The following is a 24,122-nucleotide window of genomic DNA, read 5'->3' as shown; positions in this document are numbered from 1 at the left end:
CCTCCCAATCGCAGACGTTTTTCACTGCTTACGACCTACTTTAATGATTCATTCATGCCTTTAAGACAATGTAAGCTCATCAGAAACATTCATTTATCTGTTATTTAATTTTAATCATCAGTCAAATCACTGACCATTAATATTAACTTAAAAATAGATAAATTGCAGCATAAATGGAGGACTGAGTTATACAAAAAATGGTAAAATTTAAGAAATCATTAATAGACGGGAATGAAACTCAACTTGCCATATCTATTGCAGCCGTCTGTTATGGTAACTCTTAAAAACAAAGGTTCACTTTACTGCCAAACTATCTTTAACGTCTAAGATAAATTCAATATTACACACCTAGAACCTAGAAAAGTCCTTCAACCCTCAATTTGACATTTAAAATCATTTCCTCTTTTTAAATGGACCGTCTCCACTCCCACGTGGCCTCCAAGCCAAGTAAGGTCGCCCCGCCCACGTCCCTGTAGCTGATTGGTCAGCGCAAGTGTCAGTCACTTGTTAGAGGAGGGGCTAAAACGGCACGCCCTCTCTGGTTCCATTGTCAACACTCAGAGGGCAGCGTTATTGTTTTGGTTATTTTATGATGGAAAAAGAGGAAAACGGCAAAGGTAAGAGAGTTTGGGCTTTCATAAACTTTACTGTCTGTCTGCTTTCATTCACATGCGGCTGTGGAATGTTCTGGTGGTTAGCTTCTTTTGACTGATGTGTTTTCATGTCTGGATTATTAGCTTTTATAATCCATTTATGTGTTTTCAGACATGCAGGCCTGTTTATGCACATTCTTTGTGCTTTGTACTTTCCTCCCACTATTAAAAACCCCTCAGCGTTGTAAAATGATGCTATATGTATGTGGCATTCAAAATAGACTTTCTTTCTTCAGATGATGCTAGTTGTGTTTAGCATCTATTCTTTCATGTTTTCTGCTGACCCAGAAGCACGTGACTGTGCTGATTTAAGAATGAAATAAAACTGTTTCTACAAAAAATGGTGAGTGTCGGTGATGGGGTGACTGTAGCAAAGGAGCATGTGGCACATAGGGAGGAGGAGGAGGAGGAGGAGGAGGAAGGACTGGCTAATTGGCCAGCGTATCCAATTGGGCCCCTGGATGGAGACTGGAGGCTGCTCCAGCATCATCCTTAACCCTGCAGGAGGGTGGGGAGGAGGGAGTTCCACTCCAGCTGGGGTGCCAGATGGTTGTTAGCTCCATTTATCATTTTGTCTGGTCACCTGGTAATAATGTGTAGACAGTTATTTTACTGATCCTAGAACAGTTGAGGAAGAAAGTGTCTCCAAAAAGGTCAAGCTCCTGTCTGATTCTAGAGTGGAGCTGGAAGAGGGGTGCTGGTGTGTGTGAGTGTGTGTTTGTGTGTGTGTGTGTGTGTGTGTGTATGAGAAGGGGAGAGAGCGATAAAGAAAGGAATCCGATTAATCTGACCAAAAAAAGCAACACTGTACCAAGAATGAGACTCAAGAAGATTTCTCTGGAGAATGTGATGACTGTAAATAAACACTGTTTCAATTTCATTTTCAATAAAATCTCTGTTCTGAGAGTTGGCTAGTAAAAATAAAGCATGATGGTGTGCGCTCACACCCTTCACCAGCTCAATCTTTTGTTTTAATCTTCAGTGATGAGGGTGTATACTTTCTCCCCGGGATTTCCTTTTCCTCAACTCACAATGGAGAATAACAGGAAGGAAGTCCTGCCTGGAGCCTCCTCAGATGGACAAAGACTCAAAAGCATCAGTGCAAAGGGATCAATCAGATTCAAACATTTGTGTTGGCCTCTTCTGAAGATCTAATCTGATGTGAACTGATATAGCCTGTCCTAACATAGTCTAATCGAAACTGATCTAATCTAATCTGATCCAAGTAAGATAATTTTATAATCTGATCTCATTTTGAACTAAACATTTGTAATGTAATCTGATAAAAATCTCATCTGATTTTATCTACTCTAATATGATTTGATCTAATATTAGCTAATTGTTTATATTCCAATCTGTTCTAATCTGAGTTTACTTAATCTGGTGTGATTTAATCTAATTTGATCTAATCTGAAATAATTTAATCCTATGTGACCTAATCTAATCTGATTTAATCTAATCTGAACAAATATAATCTGATCTCATGGTGTCTCGATAATGTAATTTACTGCTTTACTAATATAATATAATCTGTAATCTGTGGTCATCTATGGTCAGACACAGGAAATGTTACAGGAAATGGTGATCAGATGTTAGAATGCCACCTGACATTTGACACTATCCCAGTTTTTGATGACCTTTGACCCACAGACATCACAGATTTGTCTATTTGAAACACGTGACCTTCATGTTTGTCCTCCTTCCTGTGATGAAGCTTCCTGCTGTGTCTCAGGTGTTTGCCTGCAGGTGAGGAGGAATCATGTGGTGTGTGTGTGTGTGTGTGTGTGTGTGTGTGTGTGTGTGTGTGTTTGAGACCACCCGGTGCTCTCTACCTGTCAGTGCTTGTGAGGAGGGTGAAGACACGCCTGATCACAATGGTCACGCCACGCTGCACTGCTCGCATGCTGGATGTCGTGTCAGGACATGGCTAACAGCTAACACATCAGCAGCTAAGCTGTTAGCAGCGCTTCCACTGGGCCGGCCTGGGTGATGGAGGGGATCAGTCAGGTACAAGGGTGCAAGATGGCTCAGAGCTTTGCAGGGGTTGGAGAGGATGTTAAAGTTGATGTGCTGCTGTATGGGGAGCCAGTGAAGAGGATGTAGGATAGAGTGGTTGTGGGTGAGAAACCAGGCAGAGGAGTTCTAAACAAACTGTAGTTTTTGGAGGACAGTGGAAGGGAGGACAGAGAGGAAGCTGCTGCAGTAATGTAGTCTGGAAGTGCTGAAGGTGCGGATGAGTGTCTCATTGGCCGAGGAGGAGAGGGTGGGGGTGGAGACGTGCGATACTACGGAGGTGGAATGATGTGAGTGATGGCTTTGGTGGAGATATCCAGCTGTGTATCATGAAGATGGAGAAGGAAGTGGGTGATCTGACCAAGTGGGGACATGTATGGGATTAAAAGATTGGGACCGAGCACCAAGCCTTGAGGCACTCCTTGTCAGATGGAGATTTGGTGGAATCTGTCAGACAGGTAGAAGGTGAACGAGGAGCGTGTGGAGTTGGTGATGCCAATAGATGGAGCGATTGGTATGGAAAGCTGCACAGAGTTTGAGGAGGGGGAGAATGGGGAGGGAGCTGCTTAGAGGAGAGTAGGAGGTCATCTGTGACTTGAAGTAGGGCTGTTTCAGTGCTATGACTTCGAAAGACCAGATTGAGGTGAGACCTTAACGTCCTTGAACGCATCACAATACCAGTTTCCTGCCAGGGCTGACAGCTGTAGCTCCCGTCTTTGCTGGGAAGGTTAAATCTCATCGAAGACACCCTTCACTCCTCAGTCTGATGATATCTTCTTCATATTGTTGTTCTGAGTTAGATTAATATTCCCATTTGAGCTCATTTAGCTTCTGGTGTTTACCAGTGTCTCCAGCTCAGTGACAGCTTGGCGAGCTGTAAAAAAATATTTCAAAAATCGAGTCGTTTTGAAAGAACCTTCTCTGATTTTTTAATTCTGACATAAAGCATCTCAGCATGCTGAAGCTCCATCACAGAGCTGACTGGATACCAGTACAGATCCTGGTCTGGCCTGTGAGTCTTTTCATTTCTGTTGTTTGTTTTTGGACAGAGAGGTTGTTCCTTCATCCAGAGAGAAGAAAAACTCCCGAAAGCTGCAGGATTCAATTTCCTGTGCTGAAGCAGGTTTGACCTGTCGTTACAGCCCGATTGGAGATCAGATCTGTTTATTAAGCCTGCAGTAAAAAAAAAAAAAAAGTCTGCTGACACGAAGGAGGTTTTGTTCTATCTTTCCTTTCTTGTTTTCACCTCCTCTCGTTGTTGTGGTGTTCAGCAAAGAACATCAGGTGTTGCTCCAGCACAGATCAGGATTGAATGTCACTGAGACCACGGAGTGTGGGGTTTATATTTGTGTAAGTGTTGCATTTCCCACCCATGTGAATTCTGCTTTCCTCTATATTCGCAGCTTGAAACAGCATGTTATCCTTAGCTAACCCGCTTCCTGTTGTGACACAAGATGAATGATTTCAGCCTCAACTAGCAGTGTTGATTTTTGAGCCCTGGAAAAAAAATCATAATTAGCATAATGCAACATAGCATTGGTATACTACTATAGCCATCAAATATTTCAGTAATTGGATATCCTTGCTGTCCCTGAATTACTCGAGGAATAGTTTCACTACCTTCAACTACCGTAATTTCCGGACTATAGAGCGCACCTGATTATAAGCCGCATAATCTAATTTTAGAAAGAAAATCAATTTTGTACTTATACAAGCCGCACCGGATTTTAAGCCGCAGGTATCCCAAGTAGTAATATGAAAAATTAGATCGAAAACATTCAGTACGGTAGATGTTTTTATTACCGTAAGAGACGGGTCACTGACGAGTGACAGACAGGTAAGAAACAACAGCCACTCTTTGCACTTGTGTGTTTATACAGAGACCTTAAATCCAAATTTTATCACATCAGGATTTTTTAACTTTTAATTTAATCCACTTAGCAACATAAATATATTGTACCGGTAAATGCTTTTTTTTCTAACGGTGTCTGTAATGCAGCTACCTTAAAATATACGTTTGTATCAGCTACACACAAATTAGGTTGTTTATGCTTTTTTACTCAAACAATGAACAATCTAAACCTCCCCGATGGCCCACCTCTAAAATCTTCTATTTTCATGGCGGTGGCGATTGCTTTTGCCTTCAGTCTGATTTGTGCAGCGGAAACACCGCGGCCGCCTGCTCTCTGTGTGTTGACCCAGTCTTCCAGAACGTTTTCAAGCTCGGGCCACCTGCAATGTTTACGTCTAAAAGCTTTTGTCGTCTTTTTGCTTTGGATCAGTTCTTTATGCTGGCGTCTCCACCCTCTCACCATTGATTACCGTAATGCCAAGATTACGCACGGCAGCTCGATTTCCTTCTTCAACCGCCAGAGTGATCGCTTTTAACTTAAAAGTCGCATCATATGCTTTTCTTCTAGTATTTTCCATGTTGATGAGGGTTAGTGAAAATTACTGATTCACAATAGCTGTGATAGTGCGCCACAAAAAAAACCCATAAATAAGCTGCACGGTAGAATAAGCCGCAGTGTAAGTGTAGAAAAAAAGTAGCTGCTTATAGTCCGGAAATTACGGTAGTTGGGGATGAACCAGATAGCCATGTGCACGAACCTGAGGAGAACTAACATAAAGTGTTAATGAGTCGCATTTGTACAGACACACACTCGTCCTATACAAGGCGCTTGGACTGTAACCCCCCTCTCAAGCGGATCCTGGATACTTTCTTGGTCCGATGAAGTCATCTCAGCTCTTCCATCCACGTGGTTGGAACATATGGATCCTATATAACAGTGATTTATAATCCTTGCTGCTCTGGGCAAGAAAAACCTCTCCAGATGTGCTTCTATCAGCATTAGCTGCTGACCAGGACGGAACCATTTTTATTAATCGGAGCTCTGACATCACAGATATCAGTCAGAAAATCTAAACTGGGGGTGTCATACAAGGACCCACAATTGATGAATAACAAGTTCTCCTCGTGATGTTCGACTGAACAGAAATGCAGCTCCATCTGTAGTCCATAATGTCTTCACACCTGAATCATAAACACACCTCTGGAGGTCTGTCCTGCTGTCTTCTGATTGACCTTCTTCTCTGAGCTCTCCAACGAACTGCTCTCAGATGGTGGCTCACGGTCACGTGCTGCAGGTTCGGGTTGGAGACGGACTCCTTCTGGTTTGCGTTTGCGTTCCACCACCCTTATTTAAGTAGAGGTTTGAAGGGGATATCTGAAGGCTCCAGGCAGTGTGGAGAACCTTTTTTTTTTTTTACCACGTCGAAGCCATTACAAGCCAATTCTAAAGTAAACCAATTCATCTGAGGGAACTTCAAAGTAGAAAAAGGGCTTCAATTTCACATTTTGGATCACCTTCTGTTTCACGTTAGCATGTAATACACGGTAACATAACACACAATTAGACACAATGCTACAGACACAGTGGTACAGACACAGTGGTACAGACACAGTGGTACAGACACAATGCTACAGACACAGTGGTACAGACACAGTGGTACAGACACAGTGGTACAGAGTCAAACACCACGGTTCAGAGTGGCAGGCTGTCTGTGCAGCAGCTACAGTGACTCAGACAGCCTGGGAGGATGATGATGACCTCTTCATCTCCCGATGACAGCGCTGACGGCTACTCCTCAGATTTCAGCAGTTCCAGCTGGGCCTGGACCTCAGCGCTGTGGAATGTTCATTGTTTTCTGCAGAAGGTCGTGAAAGCGAGCTGCACAGATAATAATGAAACTGTGTTTAGCTCAGATGATCTGCTGAGACCTTCTCCAAGAGTTCCTCTGAATATTCTGTGAGTGTGGAAAAGGACCCGCTTCATTCCTGACCTCATTTCCAGCACCGGCCTGCGTGTGTTTGGCTCAGTTTGGATGTGGGCCACTGCTGCATATGCTGCAGTTCTCTCACAGACGGATCGGATTATGCAACAGAGGAACACGTGGGCTTGCAGAAGACCTCAGCAGATCCTTGGACGTTGATCCTCCGTCGGTGTGCGAGGGTACCTGTTGATTCCAGGAGATTTCACTCACATCTCCTGCTGTGGACAGAGAACACTCCTCCGCCATGCAGAGCTGTTGTAGAGCAGGAGCACGATCGGGTTCTTGCTGCCCTGACAGGTTCTGAGCAGAACTCCACAGCCAGTTGTGTCACCACATCGCTGTGCAACCATCAGATTTATGATGAAATAACAGTTCAAGAGAACAGAGCTTATCCTAAACCTACTGAAGTTATCATTAAAATGAATACAGCTAAAACAGAGTTTGGCTTATTTCTCTTTGGATTTGGGGGTGTATTTACGTTACAGCCTTTGTAATATTCTATTAAACTGGAATTAAATACAATCATAAAGCTTTTATGATGATGGACGGATCATGGCGCCCTGAGAAGGAGCAGGAAAAGAGTGCTATCATGATTTGTCATCACATTTGTGGCGTCCACTTTTAATATAACACCTCTAATAATAATGACTATAATCAAGAGCTATCACCAGTGTGGTCGGGAGATGTTTGTGGAGCCTTCCCTGACCTCTGACCTCTGGAACGCGCACAAAGGCCATGTGATCAGAGGTTTGCTTTGCGAGTTAGAATCTGTGAAAATTCACCATTCCGAAGGTGTGGCCCCCTTTGAGGAAGGTGAGCCGAGGCTCTTCTTCAGCTCCCTGCAGGGGAGGAAAGTGCAACATGGCTTTGGGCAGGCTGAGTCAGCCTCTCCCCCATCCTCCCCCATCCTCCCCCATCCTGCTGCCCCAGTGACAGATGGGATATTGAACTAAGGCTACTGCCCCTTGGGATGTGACGCGGGGAAGGGGGGCGCAAGGTAATGGTGTGTAATTATGAAGACTAGCCTCCCCTCAGTGATGTTCCTGTTTGGGTCTGTGAGCTTTAAAACATTCTTCTGAGTCCTCCCTCCAGAAGAACATGACTCGTGAATGACTGCTGAACTTTAGTCTTTATCTGTTGTCAGAGTTCAAACCTTCCACAGGTCCTGCCTCGGGTTAAATTACAGGAAGGAAAAGTCAGATCCATGTTGAAGTCAGCACATTTGTCAAATGACTCCAATATTTACATGGTTTACTGTTTATATGATTCAATGATACACATTAAATCATATAAACAGAGTCCAGAATGAGCTGACCCCCTTACAGCCAGAAGAATATCTTAAATGGATAGTTCATAAAAACCATAATTTACCAGCTCTAAAAGTGGATCTTCACACAAACCTCACTGGATAATTCAATGAATTCATCCTTCAAATGTTTACCCACTATATGATAGATTGGTTTTGTCTATGCGCCACAGACGTGGAATTTCCTTTTGTCCGACTGTCTGTAAATGCAGCGTCAGTGGGTGAGAGCAGCGGGACGGAGAAGAGAGGAGGAGGAGTGAGAGAAAGGGGGAAAGAAGGACTCGCGGAGGGAAAGACAGTTGTTTTAGTGTTCAAAAAACCAAAAAGTGAAGTTATCCAGGGTCAGAGAGGTGCCGGGGAGCCGCTGGACAGTCGACCGCTCCTGGGTGTCCCTGCTCGGATTGTATGACTTTGGGTGGACGATGCGGAGCGAGCCCGTTCTCTTCACTTCCAACAGGGGTGAGTGGCCTTTATGCTCCGTCTGACCAGGAAAACTCCCTGGAATCTGGACAATGCAAACGCCTTGACTTTCCAACGGAGCTGAGTCGGAAAGTCCATCTGAGCCGTCATTGTCTGCAGTTTGTGCTCGTCTCTCCTCCACACGCACGCTCATAAAACAGCCATCTACGGCTTTTTCTGCTAAATCTGCGCGTCTTTGTTGGGGAATGGACATTTTACTCTTTTTTTTAAATTCAGAAACATAAAGTCTGTCCGTCAGGGTTCCTTCCAAAGCTGCTGACCTTTGCGTAAACTTCGGATTTGCTGTGTGTTTTTTTGCTTCGCGTCTTAATGTTTCAGCTGGCATGACTCGGGAATAAATGATTTTAATTGTGACGTGTCCGCGCGCGCACGGCCACGCGCGCTGAGGAGAAAATCGATTTTTTTCCCCCCTCGCGATAATGCCTTTGTAATCGGTCACGCCAAACTTTTTTTTTCTTTAATAGATCTTTGCAGAAAGTGAGCCGAGGCACAAAAAGGAGAGCGTGGATCAAATGTGGGTGTGGCCAATAGGCGCGGGGGCGTGGCCAGAGCTGGCTCCTGACGGTGTTATTAAGGTTGTGGTCGGTTTTCAGATGTCTGTGGACTTGATTCAGTCCTCTGGCACCCTACCGAGGCTTCGTGCAGACATGTTAAGCTGAGCTTCACGCTTTAGGAGCAATGGAGATGTTTAATGGCCTTGACAGCACCGAGCTCGCTCACCTTTGTCCTCATTACCTGTAAAAATTCTGCTCTTTCGCTCGGTTAAAGCTTTGAAATATGAGCACATTATCAGGACTGAGATGTTGGCAAAGGAGATGAATGTTTTCTGAATGACAGCGTTGAGCCCCTCAGTGTTCCCACTTGCCTTTTGGGCAGATTTAAACATCCTCCTTTAATTATGATGGATCTACCTGGACTCTGGGATGTCTGATGAGGTGGGAATCTTCTGGCATCTGCTGAGTTAGCAGTTAGTTTCTCTCTAAAGTGCCTGGAGTCTTTTTCTGTCTTCAGGTGTGTTAGTAATACTGATGAACCAGTGTCTGGACCTCCAGACGCAGGTGACTTCATAACACAGTCACCTCACACACATCAGGTGAACTTTGTGTCTTCACAAGAAGGTGTGGTAAAGGAAGGCAGATCTTTGTTGCAACTGCACTGATCTCAGATCATCATGGATCACAGACCACGGATGAAGGGATCACAGATTATGGATTGTACATAGCAGGACTGGGTGGGACTGTATGGATCACTGATGATGGGCTGTGCAGACAGGACCTGGGTTGACTGAACACACCAGGGATCATGGCCTCCACAGCTCCCATGTCCTCACCAGTGCAAAAGCTGTCACACCAAGACGGCCACCAGTTCCGGTCTGATGGGAGAATGCAGGCTCCCCATTGTTCCCAGTAGAAGATAAAGGCCCTCTAGTGGAGCTCCATCATCTTGTACCATCCACATCTTCTAGCCCTGTGGTTTTACGTAGAACAACCTTTAATTATCTTTAAAGGCAACACCAAAGGGATCTTCCAAACATCATCTGTGTGTTAGCTGATGATGGAGGGCCGTTTGACCCTCCTACTTTCCTGGCTCCTCAGAACTTCTGTAAACCTCCATCATCACCATTCCTTTCTTCAGGTTCTCTGATGGATGCTTGCGGTCGGGGAGAACATCTGGAAGCAGGCGAAACCACCTGTGCTGTTTGATAGCAGCCAGTCGGCCTCTGTGATGTTGGGCTGGCATGTCCAACAGAACGAGACAAACCTCATAATTACAGAGCCGGGCCATGAGAGCATAGCTAGACAGCCTGTCTTTAAACTCGTGCCGAACAACTCTCTCTCTCTCTCCAGGCTGCACTTATCAAACCTCTGTGATTGGCCCACTTTCACCAGCAGACCCACACAGAAGCTGCATCCAGCCTGTCAGTGGTCTGGACCAGAACATTTGGACTGTTTTAGTGTGGAAGAGACAAATATGCTGTAGAGTCACAGCCCTAACCCCATAACCCAAACCCTTCCCCTCGCTCTAACTTCCCCCAGAACTCTAATTTTACAGCATGATAAACCAATACAGCACCTGTTTGGGTCAAGATGGTCCTGGCCCTGACCCTGGACCCCTGAGCTAGGGAAAACTGCCTCTGAACAGGAAGAAACCTATGGAAGAACCACGCTCTGGAGGTTGGTTCCTCTGTTTCCTATGAGGATAATCCTGGTTTAGACACCTGGGGCACAAACACAGGAGAGAGGATGAGGAAGATGTTTGGAAACATCAGCCCTTCGCTCTGAGGACGGGAGTGAGTACAGGGTCCAGGTGGCCAAGTCCTTGGGTCTGTCCTTTGTTTGTGTTAGACCAGAGGATACTGTAACAGTGATGATGACCACTATAACCCAACTGGGTTACGGCTGCCCCCTCCCCCGTCCTCCGCTGTCACACACACATATAAAACACCTCTTCCTTGTGTGGGTGTGTGTGTGTGCGACAGCCTCCCTGCTAAGTGATGAAGACAGATGTGACCTGACGTTCACCCTCCTCCCTCATTGGGGGGAAGTAGATTTGGTGATGGGCTGCCCTGGCATCTGGACCAGGGCGCCGCAGATGTGCGATCTGTGAATCACGATGCACATCTCTGAAGCCTGGTACGTGCACGTGACAGTCATGTTAAAGACACTGCTGCTAAAGCAGCCAGAGATCTCGTGTGATCACAGGTGATCCAGGAAAACGAAGAGGGAGAAGCAGCACACGATGCAATATAAGTTCAATATGTACGATTTTGGGCCCCGGCCGATTTCAGAGGAAAATATTGGGACATATTCCCTCTGAACACACCTCAGGCCACAGGTATTTACCATCCTTGGTGGAGAAGGGGACAAAGATCGGGACAAAAAACGGTCCAATTATCTTTATGTGTAAACCAGAAACCTGAAACACACACATATGTCAGTATGTGTCATTCTGGGCAGAGGGCTGAAGCCACGCCTCCTCCTCCTCCTCCTCCTCCTCCTCCTCCTCCTCCTCCTCCCACTCGTGGGATCTTGAGTTCCCCGCTAATGCCTCAGCGGTGAAGCCGGCTGTGTTCTGAGACGCCGACGTGCGTGTGTGTTGCGATCCCTGGGTTTGAGTGTGTGCTTGTATCATTATTTTCTTGGGAGATCTTCCCCCTGATTGGTCAGCACCTCTGACGTGGGGCGGACGCCAGCGTTACCCCTCAACAGCGCGTCACAGATCTGAAGGTGGGGGAGTGCGTGGCGAGGGTTGGAGTGTCAGGCCGCGGTCCGTGAAGGAGGTGTAAAGAAACAGGAGCGAGCAGGCAAGAGAGAGGGGGTGGGGCACCTTTCTGGTGCCCCCGGGCCTTGTTGGAGGGTGGTCCTCCTCGCTCGGCCCAGCCGAGCCCTGTTTGCTGGAGGCTTTAATGGCGTTTTCGCGGCGGAGGGAAAGTTTTGCACAGGTTGCACAAAGCTCCAGGAAATGGAGCAGTAAAGTGAGCCGGGCTGTTCTGGAAACAGGAGGGGCCAGAATGGTGCGGGATCTGCGCGAGGGAGCAGAGTTACAGATGTTCTCTCAACATCTGCCACGGCGAGGAGTCACCAGGGTCCCGCAATCTTCCTGCAGTTTAGCTAATGAAGCTAACCCCTAACCCTGTCGCTCAGCAAGAGCCCACCGCGAGCTACCCATCCCTGGGTTTGTGTTTGTAACACACAGCGCACACACACAGCACACACACACCGTACACACACACAGCACACACACACTGTAACACACACAGTGCACACACAGACAAGACATGGCAACCCTGCAGCGTTGGAGAGGAGCCTGTTACAGCGTCCTACCTGTATTGACCCACCTTTGAAGCACCGACCTGATCCTGAATCAGTTGTTCAGCGCTGCGTCGGTCCACATTCGTCAGACATGTTTGGACTGAAACCGAGGTGCATCCAGCTGCTGACGCTGGTTTTATCCCAGCCGTGTTACCTGAGGGTTCCTCACGCAGAAGGTGCCGACTCAGCAAGCCAAGGCTCGGTTTCCCGAACATTGAGCTGAAATCTTGCCTCTTTCTCTTTCCTTGTCAGTTGAGGATCACCACACCGATGCCGAGCAGGACAGCGTAACGTAGCTTTCTGTGGAATTTGTGAAGTGGACAGTGTTTTGAAAAATGTGCTGTCTTTAGATGAGTAAGGTCCTTAATGATCAAGTTCTCAGGACAAATATTTTGTGCGTCTCCATGCTGACATAGAGGTGAGGAATGCGGCCCACAGGCTGTGTTGTAGTACCGCACTGGCCTGCAGGGGGCGCGCTGTGCGACAGAGGGAGCGCGACGCCTGCGCCGGTGTTTCTCGTGCGCATGCTCAGCGTCAGGGTTAGGAGATGATTGTGATAGAGCCCCTATAAACAAAGTTGGCAGGTCATACAGGTGCAGCCCGGATCTGCAGCTGGGTTCCAGTATGATCATCACCTCAGATCCGATCACCTGGCGGTGGCACAAGCGCTGATCTCCAGATTGGGAGGGTTTTGCTAAGCGTGGAGCCTTTGAGCCCTGGAGGGGAGCATGACCCGCCCTGATGACCTATCCCTGCAGCGTTGTCTTCCCTCAGAGCTGAAAGTTCTGGTCTGGTGGATCCGATGGATCCATTCCTTTGTCTGCTTTGATCTCGGCTTGTTTCCTGCTAATATAAGAGGACGTGTTCGTGCCTGACACCTGTGTCTGTGTTTGTGTGTCCGCTGCAGCGATGGAGGAGCTGCTGTGCGAGCTTCGTCTCTTCCTGGACCTGTTGGACAGGGAGTACCTGAGTGCCGGGGTCCGAGAGAGGAAGCTGCACCTCTCCAACATCCTCCACAGAGTCCTGTCGGAGAGAGGTGAGGGTCCAGGTTCCGAGCTTCTCCGTCTGTAAAACGTTTGCATTCTGAACCGTGCGAGCGCATTCTTCCTCATTTCCTGTATAAAGATGGAAAATGTTTTTCATTTGGGTCTCATCCCTCCGTCTTAGAGCCCTCATTCAAGCCGGAGACACCGAGTGGTCTGCCGGCCCCTCCCCAGATGCCCCTTCCTGAGATTCCTCAGCCCTGGCTGGTAAGTCCTTAAACACCATAATCCCTCCTGGTTTTGTGCAGCTTGTGTTGTTTCGGACGATGTGATTATGAGAGAAGGATGTGAGCTCAGATGAATTCAGACCCGAGGCGGGTCGCCGTGGCGCCAGAATGTCATCCCTGGTTCTGGAGGAAGATATAAAAAGGCAGATGTGCTAAGCGTCACTAGGCAAGTGGTTAGAGCTCCACAAAGGCTGCAATGAGATGGTTTTGCCCAGCAGTTTGCTCGTTACCTCTCTTCCTGATCCCTGATTGGCTAAAGCTAGCACATGCTAACCTGTTTTTGGCTGAAAAAGCTGCTAAAGAAAAGCGTTCGCAAACCGAGTGAACCGAGTTCTGGTTAAACGACTTCTTAGGTGACGTGGCAGACATGCAAATACATTTCTTTTTAAATCAACACAGACACAAGGTTTGAGCTTCTACCATATACACAGCAACCTAGCATTAGTAGAGCTCCACGCGCATGTGTGTGATGTCCTAGCCCTTTACAGCTCGTAGTTAAAGTCCACAGCATCGCCCCAACAGTCCGTGATGACGCCTCTGCTATTGCAATAACACGGTGCTTTCTCCTCATCATACAAATGATACCAGCTGTTTTATGGGACCTGCTCCAGGAGTGCTGTGAGCACATGATGAATAAAGGGGATGGGGCTCGCAGAGGCTCAGCCAGACCCTGTAGATCTGGTTTGGTGATATGGTTTCACAATGATGTTAGCAGCACAGCTAACGGACTTGCACCAGCATTCATTCTGCATCTGTTCTTCATGGACGTGTGGACCGTGACACCTTCCAACACCAGCAAGGACAAGACGCAGATGTTGATACTTAGTTGGTGGTATGATCATTAATTTAATTCACTTCAGTTCGTCTTTCTCTACATGGTGTCTGTAAGAATCAAAATGGTCTCTAGGCCCTCTACAGAAACCCAAGGTCTGACCCCCCAACAGGCAACAGTGGCAAGGAAAGACTCCCTTTTAACAGGAAGAAACCTTGAGCAGGACCTAGCTCATTCAGGAAGACCCTCAGTGTGATGGACAGCTTGGTCAATAGAACCAAGTACGTTGTTACATATCAGGGAACTACGTAGCCAGAACATTTTTAGTTTCTTATGAAAGGTGAATGAAGGTGGGAGGTGTTCTGAAGGACTGGAGCTGGTTCAGCAGCATGACGGGGGGGAGCCTGGATCGACTGTGTCTGCAGAACTCTGTCAGTGGACCTGGCCTGGAGCTGCTAAACACCACCATCTTCGTCACGGATGCCAACAGAGCAGCCATTGGAAAAGTGACGCATCACAACAGGAGTGTTAAACACACACACACACACACACACACACACACACAGAAGAAATCTGACACTAATCTGAAGATAAAGTGTTATCAAATCCCTCTGAAGTGTTGAAATATGAGGTGAATTTTCTACCTTCCTGTACTTTGGATGGATGGATGGATGGATGGGTGGATGAATGGATGGATGGATGAATGGTTGGATGGATGGATGGATGAATGGTTGGATGGATGGATGGATGGATGGATGGATGGGTGGATGAATGGTGGATGGATGGATGGATGGATGGATGGATGGATGGATGGATGCTAACAGACTGTTTTAGGCACTTTTCTTGCTGAGGTATTAATGATTCCCATCTGTGTTGATCCTGCAGAAGCCCCCGCCCATGCCCCGCCCACACCCCTCTCCATGCCCCGCCTACCCACCCATTTGCCCTCCCTCTGGTGCTGTGCTGTGCAGACATATCTGCATCTTGACTGCGATGTTGGCGTGTATCCACCCAGTCTGACTCCCTGTGTGGACTTCATTTCCTCCTGTCCTGGTCCCAAATCCTTCCTGTCTGCGTCCACTCTAAACGTGTCCCCGCTTGTGTCCCTCATACCTGTGTGGTGTTCTAGTGAGTGAGGTCACAACATGCTGCGCTGGAACCTTTCCAAAACTCACCCCCGTTAGAGTGAGCGGTCCACTCATTGACGTCGGAGACATGCAGCGTCCATGTGTCTGCTGTCCGGTGTGTCCCAGCGTGTCCCGGCCGATATGTTTCCCTTCCCAGTGGGGCTCCCGCTCTTTCAGGCTTTTTGCATCCAACCATTTTCAGTTCAGAACTTTTGAGAGACTTGAGCAAGTTTATAAAAAAAACAGACCCGGCTGCTGGTAAGGTTCTGGAAAACCCCCACTGTTAAACTGGGCCATGAATGGAAAACCCATTTCCCATCTTTTATTTGCTCACTAGAGCATTTTTGACCCTTCTGAAAATGAAGCAGTCTGTTCGGGCCTGTAAAGAACACGAAACCATCACTGGTCCCCACCAGCGCCTGCCAACACCGTCTCACGCTGCAGCAGGGGAGGGAAACCTTTGGAAAACCTGACCTGAGGTCAGTCCAGGATGGAGACAGGACACATGGACATGTGCGCAGTTCTTGGTCAGTTCCTGGTGTGTTCCAGGTCAGTTCCTGGTGTGTTCCAGGTCTGTTCCAGGTCAGTTCCTGGTGTGTTACAGGTCTGTTCCAGGTCAGTTCCTGGTGTGTTCCAGGTCAGTTCCTGGTGTGTTCCAGGTCTGTTCCAGGTCAGTTCCTGGTGTGTTCCAGGTCTGTTCCAGGTCAGTTCCTGGTGTGTTCCAGGTCTGTTCCAGGTCAGTTCCTGGTGTGTTCCAGGTCAGTTCCTGTGTGTTACAGGTCTGTTCCAGGTCAGTTCCTGGTGTGATACAGGTCTGTTCCAGGTCAGTTCCTGATGTGTTCCAGGTCTGTTCCAGGTCAGTTCCTGGTGTGTTACAGGTCTGTTCCAGGTCAGTTCCTGGTGTGATACAGGTCTGTTCCAGGTCAGTTCCTGATGTGTTCCAGGTCTGTTCCAGGTCAGTTCCTGGTGTGTTACAGGTCTGTTCCAGGTCAGTTCCTGGTGTGTTCCAGGTCAGTTCCTGGTGTGTTACAGGTCTGTTCCAGGTCAGTTCTTGGTCAGTTCCTGGTGTGTTCCAGGTCAGTTCCTGGTCTGTTCCAGGTCAGTTCCTGGTCTGTTCCAGGTCTGTTCCAGGTCAGTTCCTGGCCTGTTTTGAGTGCATCCAGATCATTAAAGAATGTGTGCCAGTCTGATATTTCGGTGTATTTATGGGTCGCTTTACTTCCTGACTGCTATGACTGTGTGTTAGCGTGTTAGCGGTGTAATTTCACTGACAGAAAACAGTGGATTGTGTGTCCCCCCCCCCCCCCCCCAGGCCTGGAGAGTTTGGTGTTCCGGTCTATCCCTGCCAAGAATGAAGTTGTTTCCCGTGAAGGATGTGAGATAAGGTTTGTTGTGATGAAGGAGGGACGGCCATGATGATGAGGAGGAGCCACGACTGGGGGGGCTATGAGGAGTCGATAGGAGTCGGAGAGATGGGATGGAGGGAATGACAGAGGTTTAATGATGGAGGCCAGTGTTGGTCTGTCTGTGACTGTCTGAAAGTGCAAACATAATCCAGACTGAGCCTGTTGATTCATAATTTCACCGCCTGGATGAGGCGTCGTGCTAAACAACTCCAGTGTAACCCAGCAAAGGATGAAGCCTGTCCCACGGCCGCTGATGTCAGAGCGGTGCTGGAGCCTGATTGGTCAGAGCGGTGCTGGAGCCTGATTGGTGTCGTTGGTGCAGCCCGGTCATGGTGCGAACAGGCGTTCTCAACTTTACAGCCTGACACTTGTTAGCTTGTTAATCTTAAAATCTGCTCAGCAGTGTCAGTCGCGGCTTCGGCTCTGGTCTTGGTTCTGCGGGTCGTTCTGATTCTAAACGTTCTCCAGCCGCGAGGCGACCTTTGAGGACCTCGTCTCTGTGATTTGGCTGAAACTCCCGACACAGCCGCATCAGAGGAGGTTCGTTGCTGCGAGTCTTCTCTCGTCTCTCCGTGATTCACTCGGTCCTCTACCGCCACAGCCTTCCTCCTCTTTGACCTTTGACCTGAGTGAATGGTTGATCAGCAGTGACGGGGAGAGCTCGGCAGACGTGGGGTAATGCTGCATGCTGCTGAAGCTGTGATGTGGCTCCTGGGACCAGGCTAAAACCACCACACGGGCCATCTGGTTAGCATGTTTGTAGATGGACAAAAATGATCAACAAAGACAAAAAGAGACAGATCCTGGGACCAGACCACCGAGTGGAGGAACCGGCTGGGTGGGACCACCCCCGCGTCTGACTTCCAGTACACGAATGCATCTCATAAACGTGTGTGTGTGTGTGTGTGTGTGTTTGTGTGTGTGTGTGTGCAGCCTCCGAACAGCGGCCCTCCGCCTCTGCCCAGCTCCTCCCTACCTGAAGGTTACTACGAAGAGGCGGTTCCTTTAGGTCCTGGAAAAGCTCCAGAATACATCACCTCCCGTGAGTGCCTCACAACACACACGCAACGCACTTGATAGCACGGATGCTAATTTCATGCTCGTGCTTTCTGGTGTTTGTCAAATCCTCAGACTACGACTCGGACGCCATGAGCAGCTCCTACGAGTCCTACGATGAAGAAGAGGAGGACGGCAAAGGTCAGAAGATGCGTCACCAGTGGCCGTCAGAGGAGGCGTCCATGGACTTGGTGAAGGACGCTCGGATCTGCGCCTTCCTGCTGCGTAAGAAGCGCTTCGGCCAGTGGACCAAACTGCTGTGTGTCATCAAAGACAACAAGCTGCTGGTGAGGCCCCGACCAGCGTCTGAGGTTAGCGGTCCGACACCAGGCTAACAATGTCTCCCGCGTCTTCAGTGTTACAAGTCCTCCAAAGACCACACCCCCCAGATGGAGCTGATCTTGTCTGGGTGCAGCGTCACGCACGTCCCCAAAGACGGCAAGAAGAAGAAGCACGAGCTGAAGATCGTCCACCAGGGGGCAGACCCTCTGGTGCTAGCCGTGCAGAGCAAAGAGCAGGCCGAGGAGTGGCTCAAGGTAACGGGGCGGGCGGTCATGTGGCGCCACTGCCGTCGTGGTTTTCTAAATCAGATGAGCTTGCTAGCGGCTAGCACTGTCTTAGCACTGGGGCGCAGCGAGGCACTTCCCTGACGACTTACAGCAGCTCGTGTCAGTTCTTGGAAACACTGGCGCTGTTATTTCATTTCCCTTAAGTTTCAACTCTGTTCCCAGCCACCAGGAACCAGAGCTGAAAGCACTTTAGCCTCCTCATGCTAATTAGCCAGTGTTTATTGATCGACCGGAGCAGGTGACCTTGAGGTATTTGCAGGCGTCCTCAATCAGACCTGTGAAAATATACAACATGTATCACCCCAGCCTCAATAACAACTGCACCCACTGTTGCCGGGAGACCTGGTTTGTGGATTTAGTCGGGTTTCAGGATATTGGAAGCAGACTAAAGTTCCATCACGTGCGTCTGGGTCAGCTGAGCCCACTAAATGTTCTATGGTACATCTGTATCAGGAGAAACCCCTGATCAGAAGGTCCACGAGGTGCTCTAAAGGCTTCACGTCTCACAGAAGACGGTTCCTCCGAACGTTCTCCTGCAGAACATCCGTGCGTGGGTTCTTCTCCTGATCAGCTCCATTCTGCTGATTTCTGGAGAACTGCAGCGCTGTTTCCCGCAGACGCCTGAAGGTTGCGTCCAAAGATGCTCGCGTCTGAGTGTACGTCGATACAGCGACGTGGCGTCGCTCGTCTGTGCGCGGCGCTACCGCCACATTCCAGGACGGATCTGTGGAGGCATTCCTGGTCCAAAGTGTGATGAGGTCACCCCGTCTGAGCCCTGCAGATCTCGTCTGCGGGCCCTGAAGGGCTCCGTGGTCGAGGCTCTAATGCGTGCAGCAGACGGCTCCGCCCCCTTCTGTCAGCGTGTGCTCCCTCTTTGGGCTCCGAGCCGGCTGGCCTCGCCGGATCCATCGGAGGATCTTTTAATGGCGGCGCCCAAGCGGAGCTGCGGGCGTCCACCCTCCCTCCGACCTGTGGCACCGAGTCTGTTCCTGTGCTGACGGTGCTAATTGTGCGTTTCATGCTCAGGTGATGAAAGAAGTTTGCGTTAATGGGAACGTGGATCTGGACCGAGTTGGATCTGGATCCCCGGTTCACAAACCTGAGCTGGAAAAGGTAAATTCTCCCGACGCGCCCCAACATTAGGTTCAATTGACCCTGTCGAGGTAGAATAAACATCGATGATTGAGAATTAAAGTGATCATTAGATATAATATGTGTTTTTAACAGTTCAGCAACCAATTTTACATACTTGTGATTGCAAAAGGAGGGAATTTATCCAGCTGTGTCAGTGCGTGAGCGCGCACCGCCCCCTAGTGGTCGGGAGTAATAACTAAAAATCTTTATGAAAGAGTTAATGTTCGACAGCTGTTCTTGCCTGTTGTCTTCATCTGGGCTCATTGTTTGCATGTGTGTGTGTGTGTGCGTGTGTGCGTGTGTGCGTGTGTGTGCGTGCGCGCTTCCCGTCCTGCCAGAAGGCTTCATGTGACAGGCCCAGCTCTGACGGCGAGCTGACTCACGAGAACGGACACAGCGACTGTAAGGACCAAGGTGAGAACCTCACGTTCTTTTTTTTTTATTTCTGCTGCTGCGGCCTCCAGCCAATCAGATCACACCTCTGTTGGGGCGTTTGTGGGGCGCCGGGCGCGCACGAGAACGTCCTGATCCGCTGAAGTCTTTCAAACAAACAGCAGTGAGGATCAGAGCGTCTGGACCTTGTTTCCAGAGTTCTCTTCAGTCTCCCCAGCCGGACCCTGAAGCAGAACCGGGGTCACGGATCCGTCAAACTCCGTCTGTAATCCGTGCTTGTGTCTCAGGAAAAGGAAAGAAGAGCTCCAAGTCGGAGCAGAAGAGCGGGACAGTGGGGAAGGGGGCAGGCAAGACCATCACGAAGATCATCGGCCTGGGGAAGAAGAAGCCGTCGGTGGACGAGCAGACGTCGTCGGCGGAGGAGGACGTGCCCACGTGTGGTGAGAACAGAGACCGCCGTCTTGGTCTGAGTGGACGTGGGCGGCGGACTGACGCGTGTCTGACCTCGCTAAGGTTACCTTAACGTCCTGTCCAACAACCGCTGGCGGGAGCGCTGGTGCCGCCTGAAGGACAACCAGCTGCTGCTCCACAAAGACCGAGACGACCTGAAGAGCCACATCGCCTCGCTGCCCCTGCGCGGCTGCGAGGTCAGCCCCGGCCTCGACCACAAGCACCCGTTTGCCTTCCGCCTGCTGCGTAACGGCCAGGAGGTGGCGGTGCTGGAGGTGAGCTTCTCCAGTGTCCTGTTCCTGGAGCTCTGGAGCTCAGCTCTGGTCTGGATCTCAGCTCTGGTCTGGTCTGGTCCTCAGCTCAGCCCTGGTCTGGTCCTCAGCTCAGCTCTGGAGCTCAGCCCTGGTCTGGTCCTCAGCCCTGGTCTGGTCTGGTCCTCAGCTCAGCTCTGGTCTGGTCCTCAGCTCAGCCCTGGTCTGGTCCTCAGCTCAGCTCTGGAGCTCAGCCCTGGTCTGGATCTCAGCTCTGGTCTGGATCTCAGCTCAGGATCTCAGCCCTGGTCTGGTCCTCAGCTCTGGATCTCAGCTATGGTCTGGTCCTCAGCTCTGGATCTCAGCCCTGGTCTGGATCTCAGCTCAGCTCTGGATCTCAGCTCTGGTCAGGTCCTCAGCTCTGGATCTCAGCTCTGGTCAGGTCCTCAGCTCTGGATCTCAGTTCTGGTCTGGTTCTCAGTTCTGATTCTCAGGTCTGGGCTGGATTAAACCGGTATGATTGTCTCTCTGCAGGCGTCCTCCTCAGAGGCGATGGGGCGGTGGTTGGGGGTCTTACTGGCTGAGACCGGCTCCACCACTGATCCAGCCACGCTGCACTACGACTACATCGACGTGGAGACAACAGCCAACATCATCCAGCTGGCCAAGCAGTCCTTCTGGTGAGGGGGTCGCAGCTCCTGCAGGGGCAGGCGTGGTGTAGTCTGTTTGGCTGCTGTCTCAAAGTGACGTTCCTCCCCGCAGCTTCACCAGCAAGCGTGCTGTCTCCCCAAACCCTTACCTGGACAACCCGGTCAACGGCTACGCCTGTCCCACTGGGATGGCCCTGCACTATGATGATGTGCCCATTAATGGGACGGTGAGAACAGAACCCCGATTAGCATCATTCGTGCAGACACTGATCCTTTATTTACTGGTTATGTATGTTCCAAACGCACCCTGAGCTACCAGATGCTACACCCTATGCTAGGCTAACTTGCCTCTGTTGTGGCCTCTCTTTCTCTGCTTTTTTCTCTCCTTTCTTCCTGCTTGCATGCTGACCTGCTCTAACCCAAGAACCTGGAGGCGCTAAACTCCAGCTCCAACACTGGGGGGCGCCAGCTGAAAGAGCCGTTACACTATGAGAACACTGACGTGTATGAGAACGTGCCTACACCTGAGCTGGCTGCTCGCTGTCCTGCAAAACCTCCTCCTTCTTCTTCTTCTTCTTCTGTTTGCTCTAACAGTCACTACAAAACACCTCAAGGCTCTAAAGTCTCCTCTAAGTTTCTGTCTGAGGACACCAAAGTGAAGAACGCAGTGAAGGTGATGGATGGATGGATGGGTGGATGGATGGATGGGTGGTGGATGGATGGATGGATGGATGGGTGGATGATGGGTGGATGGGTGCCACCGTTCCAGTGGGCGGGGTCTAATTCAGCCCCGCCTCTGTGCCGTGTGTGGAACATCCCACATGTGTGGTCTTTAACCAGGTGGCAGATGATGCTCTGCTGGCTTCAGACTGTTGATTTACCTGCAGTTTCTTTATCTTCTTCTTTGATCTTCCAATCAGGTGAAGGGATCAAAGGGATTGACCAACGGGTTGTCGTGGAAACAGAAGGTGGATCCAAAGAAGCAGGTGAAAAAGAGCGCGGTGAACGTGATGAACGGTACGGGCTCGCTCAAACGCAACGGCTCCGGTACGTAACCCGATGTTCAGATTAGCCGCGATGCTACCTCCTGAGCGGCAGACCCAGCTCAGCTGATTCCTGCTGCAGACGCAGACCAGTGCAAGTACGGGAAGAACCGCGTGGAGGCGGACGCCAGGCGGCTGCAGTGCAAAGAGGAAGAGCTGACGAAGAGGAAGCAGGAGATCCGGAGCCACCTGAGCCAGCTGAAGAAGGACAGGAGGGACATGAAAGCAGCTCTGGAAACCTCCACAGGTGAGTCCCGCTCCGACCCCAGAAGGGAGCGTCACCCTGTCATGTGACCGGCCCGTCCGTGTCGACCAGGAAAACGTTCCCACGCTTTGCTGGCGGAGCGGCTGAAGAAGACGGAGGAGGAGTGCAAACAGAAGGAGGAGGAGTGCGTGAACCTGGAGCTGGAGCTGACCGAGGTGAAGGAGAACCTGAAGAAAGCTCTGAGCGGAGGCGTCACCCTGGGCCTGACCATCCAGCCCAAATCCGGATCCTCGGGCCTCCAGGTCAGCCGCCGTCCTGTCCTCCTCCTCCTCCTCCTCTTCTTCTCTCATGGTCCATCAGCTCACGCCGCCATCTGTCGCTCTGTGTCTGCAGTCGCCCGCCGTGTCGCGGCGGACTCTCGAGTCCTCGCCGTTTTCCAGCTGCGACACCAGCGACACGGAGTCGTGCTCTCTGCCCGTCAACAGCGCCTCGCTGCTCCGCCGGCAGCCGCCCGGCCAGAAGCCCTCGGCGGTGCGGGGACACGTCCTGAGGAAGGCCAAGGTCAGATCTGGGTCACGGTTCTGGCGCGTCACATGACCTTCAGCCAGTTTAGCTGCTGTCCAAGACGATCTCTATGAGCTGTCCCACTAAAACTCTGTGTGTGTGTGTGTGTGTGTGTGTGTGTGTGTGTGTGTGTGTGTGTTGCAGGAATGGGAGCAGAAGAACGGCACATAAACTCCTCCGTCTCCATGTTTTCACTCTTTTACGTCAAACAAATTGTACATATTTATTTAAACGTCTCCATCCAGCCTTTGAGGAGGACGCGGGTCACGTGACCAGATCCCGCCGGCGCCGCGTCAGCAGACGTTTGTCTTTTAGTTCCCACCTGCAGGATTTGAGACGGTGGAAGCGCCGCTATTTATTTGTAAATGTTTAAAGGAGCTTGTCTTTATTTATGTGGACGTATTTAAACGTCGGCGCCCCCCGTGGTCAACGCGCACGCCGGCCCTCAGTGATGACATCATCGCTGCCTCTGCCCTTCAGACACACCGGCGTTCAGGATGACTCGGGAGTTCTGGCCCGATCCGAAACACCACACGGGGGGAAAGTTGTGGGCTGGACAAAAGCATCAGCAGAACAAGACATTTGACACCCTCCCCCCGGGAGGAACAGCAGAGTTCTACCCCTGGGGGGGGGCAGCAGAGCTCCACCCCTGGGAGGAACAGCAGAGTTCTACCCCTGGGGGGGGGCAGCAAAGCGCCACCCCTGGGTGGACAGCAGAGTTCTACCCCTGGGGGGGGGCAGCAGAGCTCCACCCAACAACAGAAGGGGACATTGGAGCTCCAAATCTGGACACTGAATCCTCTGGTCCACCCACCCACAGTAGAACTAGCATGTTACAATGGGGGAGTTCTGGTGCCCAAGCGGGGACCTGCTGTACATAGCTTGGGTTGGGGGGGGGAGAAGGGGGGGGGGGGTTACAGATCCAGTCTTTTGTTTTTGCACCTTATACTTTTGCTTCTCTTGTATTCTCCGACAGTCTCCGCTTTGGTGACACCTGTACAGAAATAAACCTGTTGACAAGCTGCCGTCCTGTTTCAGTGATGTTGAACCAGAACACAAACCCACCATCAAAGGTGGGCCGACCCGCGTTGGGCCGACCCGCGTTGGGACGTCCCGCGTTGGGACGTCCTGCAC

The 24,122-nt window shown here is 50.1% G+C and overlaps 1 protein-coding gene across 5 annotated transcripts; it reads left to right on the top strand.

The window, feature by feature from the left end:
• The first annotated feature begins 506 nt into the window (after positions 1 to 506).
• Positions 507 to 24,009, top strand: afap1 (actin filament associated protein 1). 5 transcript variants are annotated; one of them, XR_008949676.1, is made up of 19 exons: positions 8,030 to 8,265; positions 13,006 to 13,134; positions 13,266 to 13,348; positions 17,607 to 17,715; positions 17,805 to 18,016; positions 18,086 to 18,265; positions 19,325 to 19,411; positions 19,771 to 19,846; positions 20,113 to 20,265; positions 20,339 to 20,550; positions 21,061 to 21,206; positions 21,289 to 21,403; positions 21,601 to 21,849; positions 22,097 to 22,223; positions 22,302 to 22,466; positions 22,536 to 22,726; positions 22,818 to 22,985; positions 23,133 to 23,601; positions 23,708 to 24,009. XR_008949676.1 is itself a non-coding variant. In XM_057027281.1 (18 exons), exons 1-18 carry the CDS (start codon positions 590 to 592, stop codon positions 23,157 to 23,159), a joined length of 2,457 nt encoding a protein of 818 aa, XP_056883261.1. In that variant the 5' UTR covers positions 507 to 589; the 3' UTR covers positions 23,160 to 24,009. The 5 variants fall into 5 exon arrangements, 3 of the variants coding, with proteins under 3 accessions (XP_056883261.1, XP_056883259.1, XP_056883262.1); XR_008949675.1 differs by having other exon boundaries at positions 23,133 to 23,654; XM_057027281.1 differs by lacking the exon at positions 8,030 to 8,265 and adding an exon at positions 507 to 617 and having other exon boundaries at positions 23,133 to 24,009.
• Positions 24,010 to 24,122: the final 113 nt, after the last annotated feature.

This window comes from Takifugu flavidus, chromosome 3, assembly GCF_003711565.1.
Source record: "Takifugu flavidus isolate HTHZ2018 chromosome 3, ASM371156v2, whole genome shotgun sequence".
Taxonomy (NCBI): Eukaryota; Metazoa; Chordata; class Actinopteri; order Tetraodontiformes; family Tetraodontidae; genus Takifugu; species Takifugu flavidus.
The sequence above is the reverse complement of the archived record's forward strand: the minus strand, read 5'-3'. Positions and strand labels throughout refer to the sequence as shown.

Excerpts from the sequence above, each read along its gene's own strand:
- afap1 (XM_057027279.1), top strand. The coding sequence starts at position 8,229 with ATGCGGAGCGAGCCCGTTCTCTTCACTTCCAACAGGG. Across the intron at positions 19,847-20,112 it reads CAGCGACTGTAAGGACCAAG|GAAAAGGAAAGAAGAGCTCC; the intron begins GTGAGAACCTCA and ends CTTGTGTCTCAG. Across the intron at positions 20,551-21,060 it reads AGGAGGTGGCGGTGCTGGAG|GCGTCCTCCTCAGAGGCGAT; the intron begins GTGAGCTTCTCC and ends GTCTCTCTGCAG.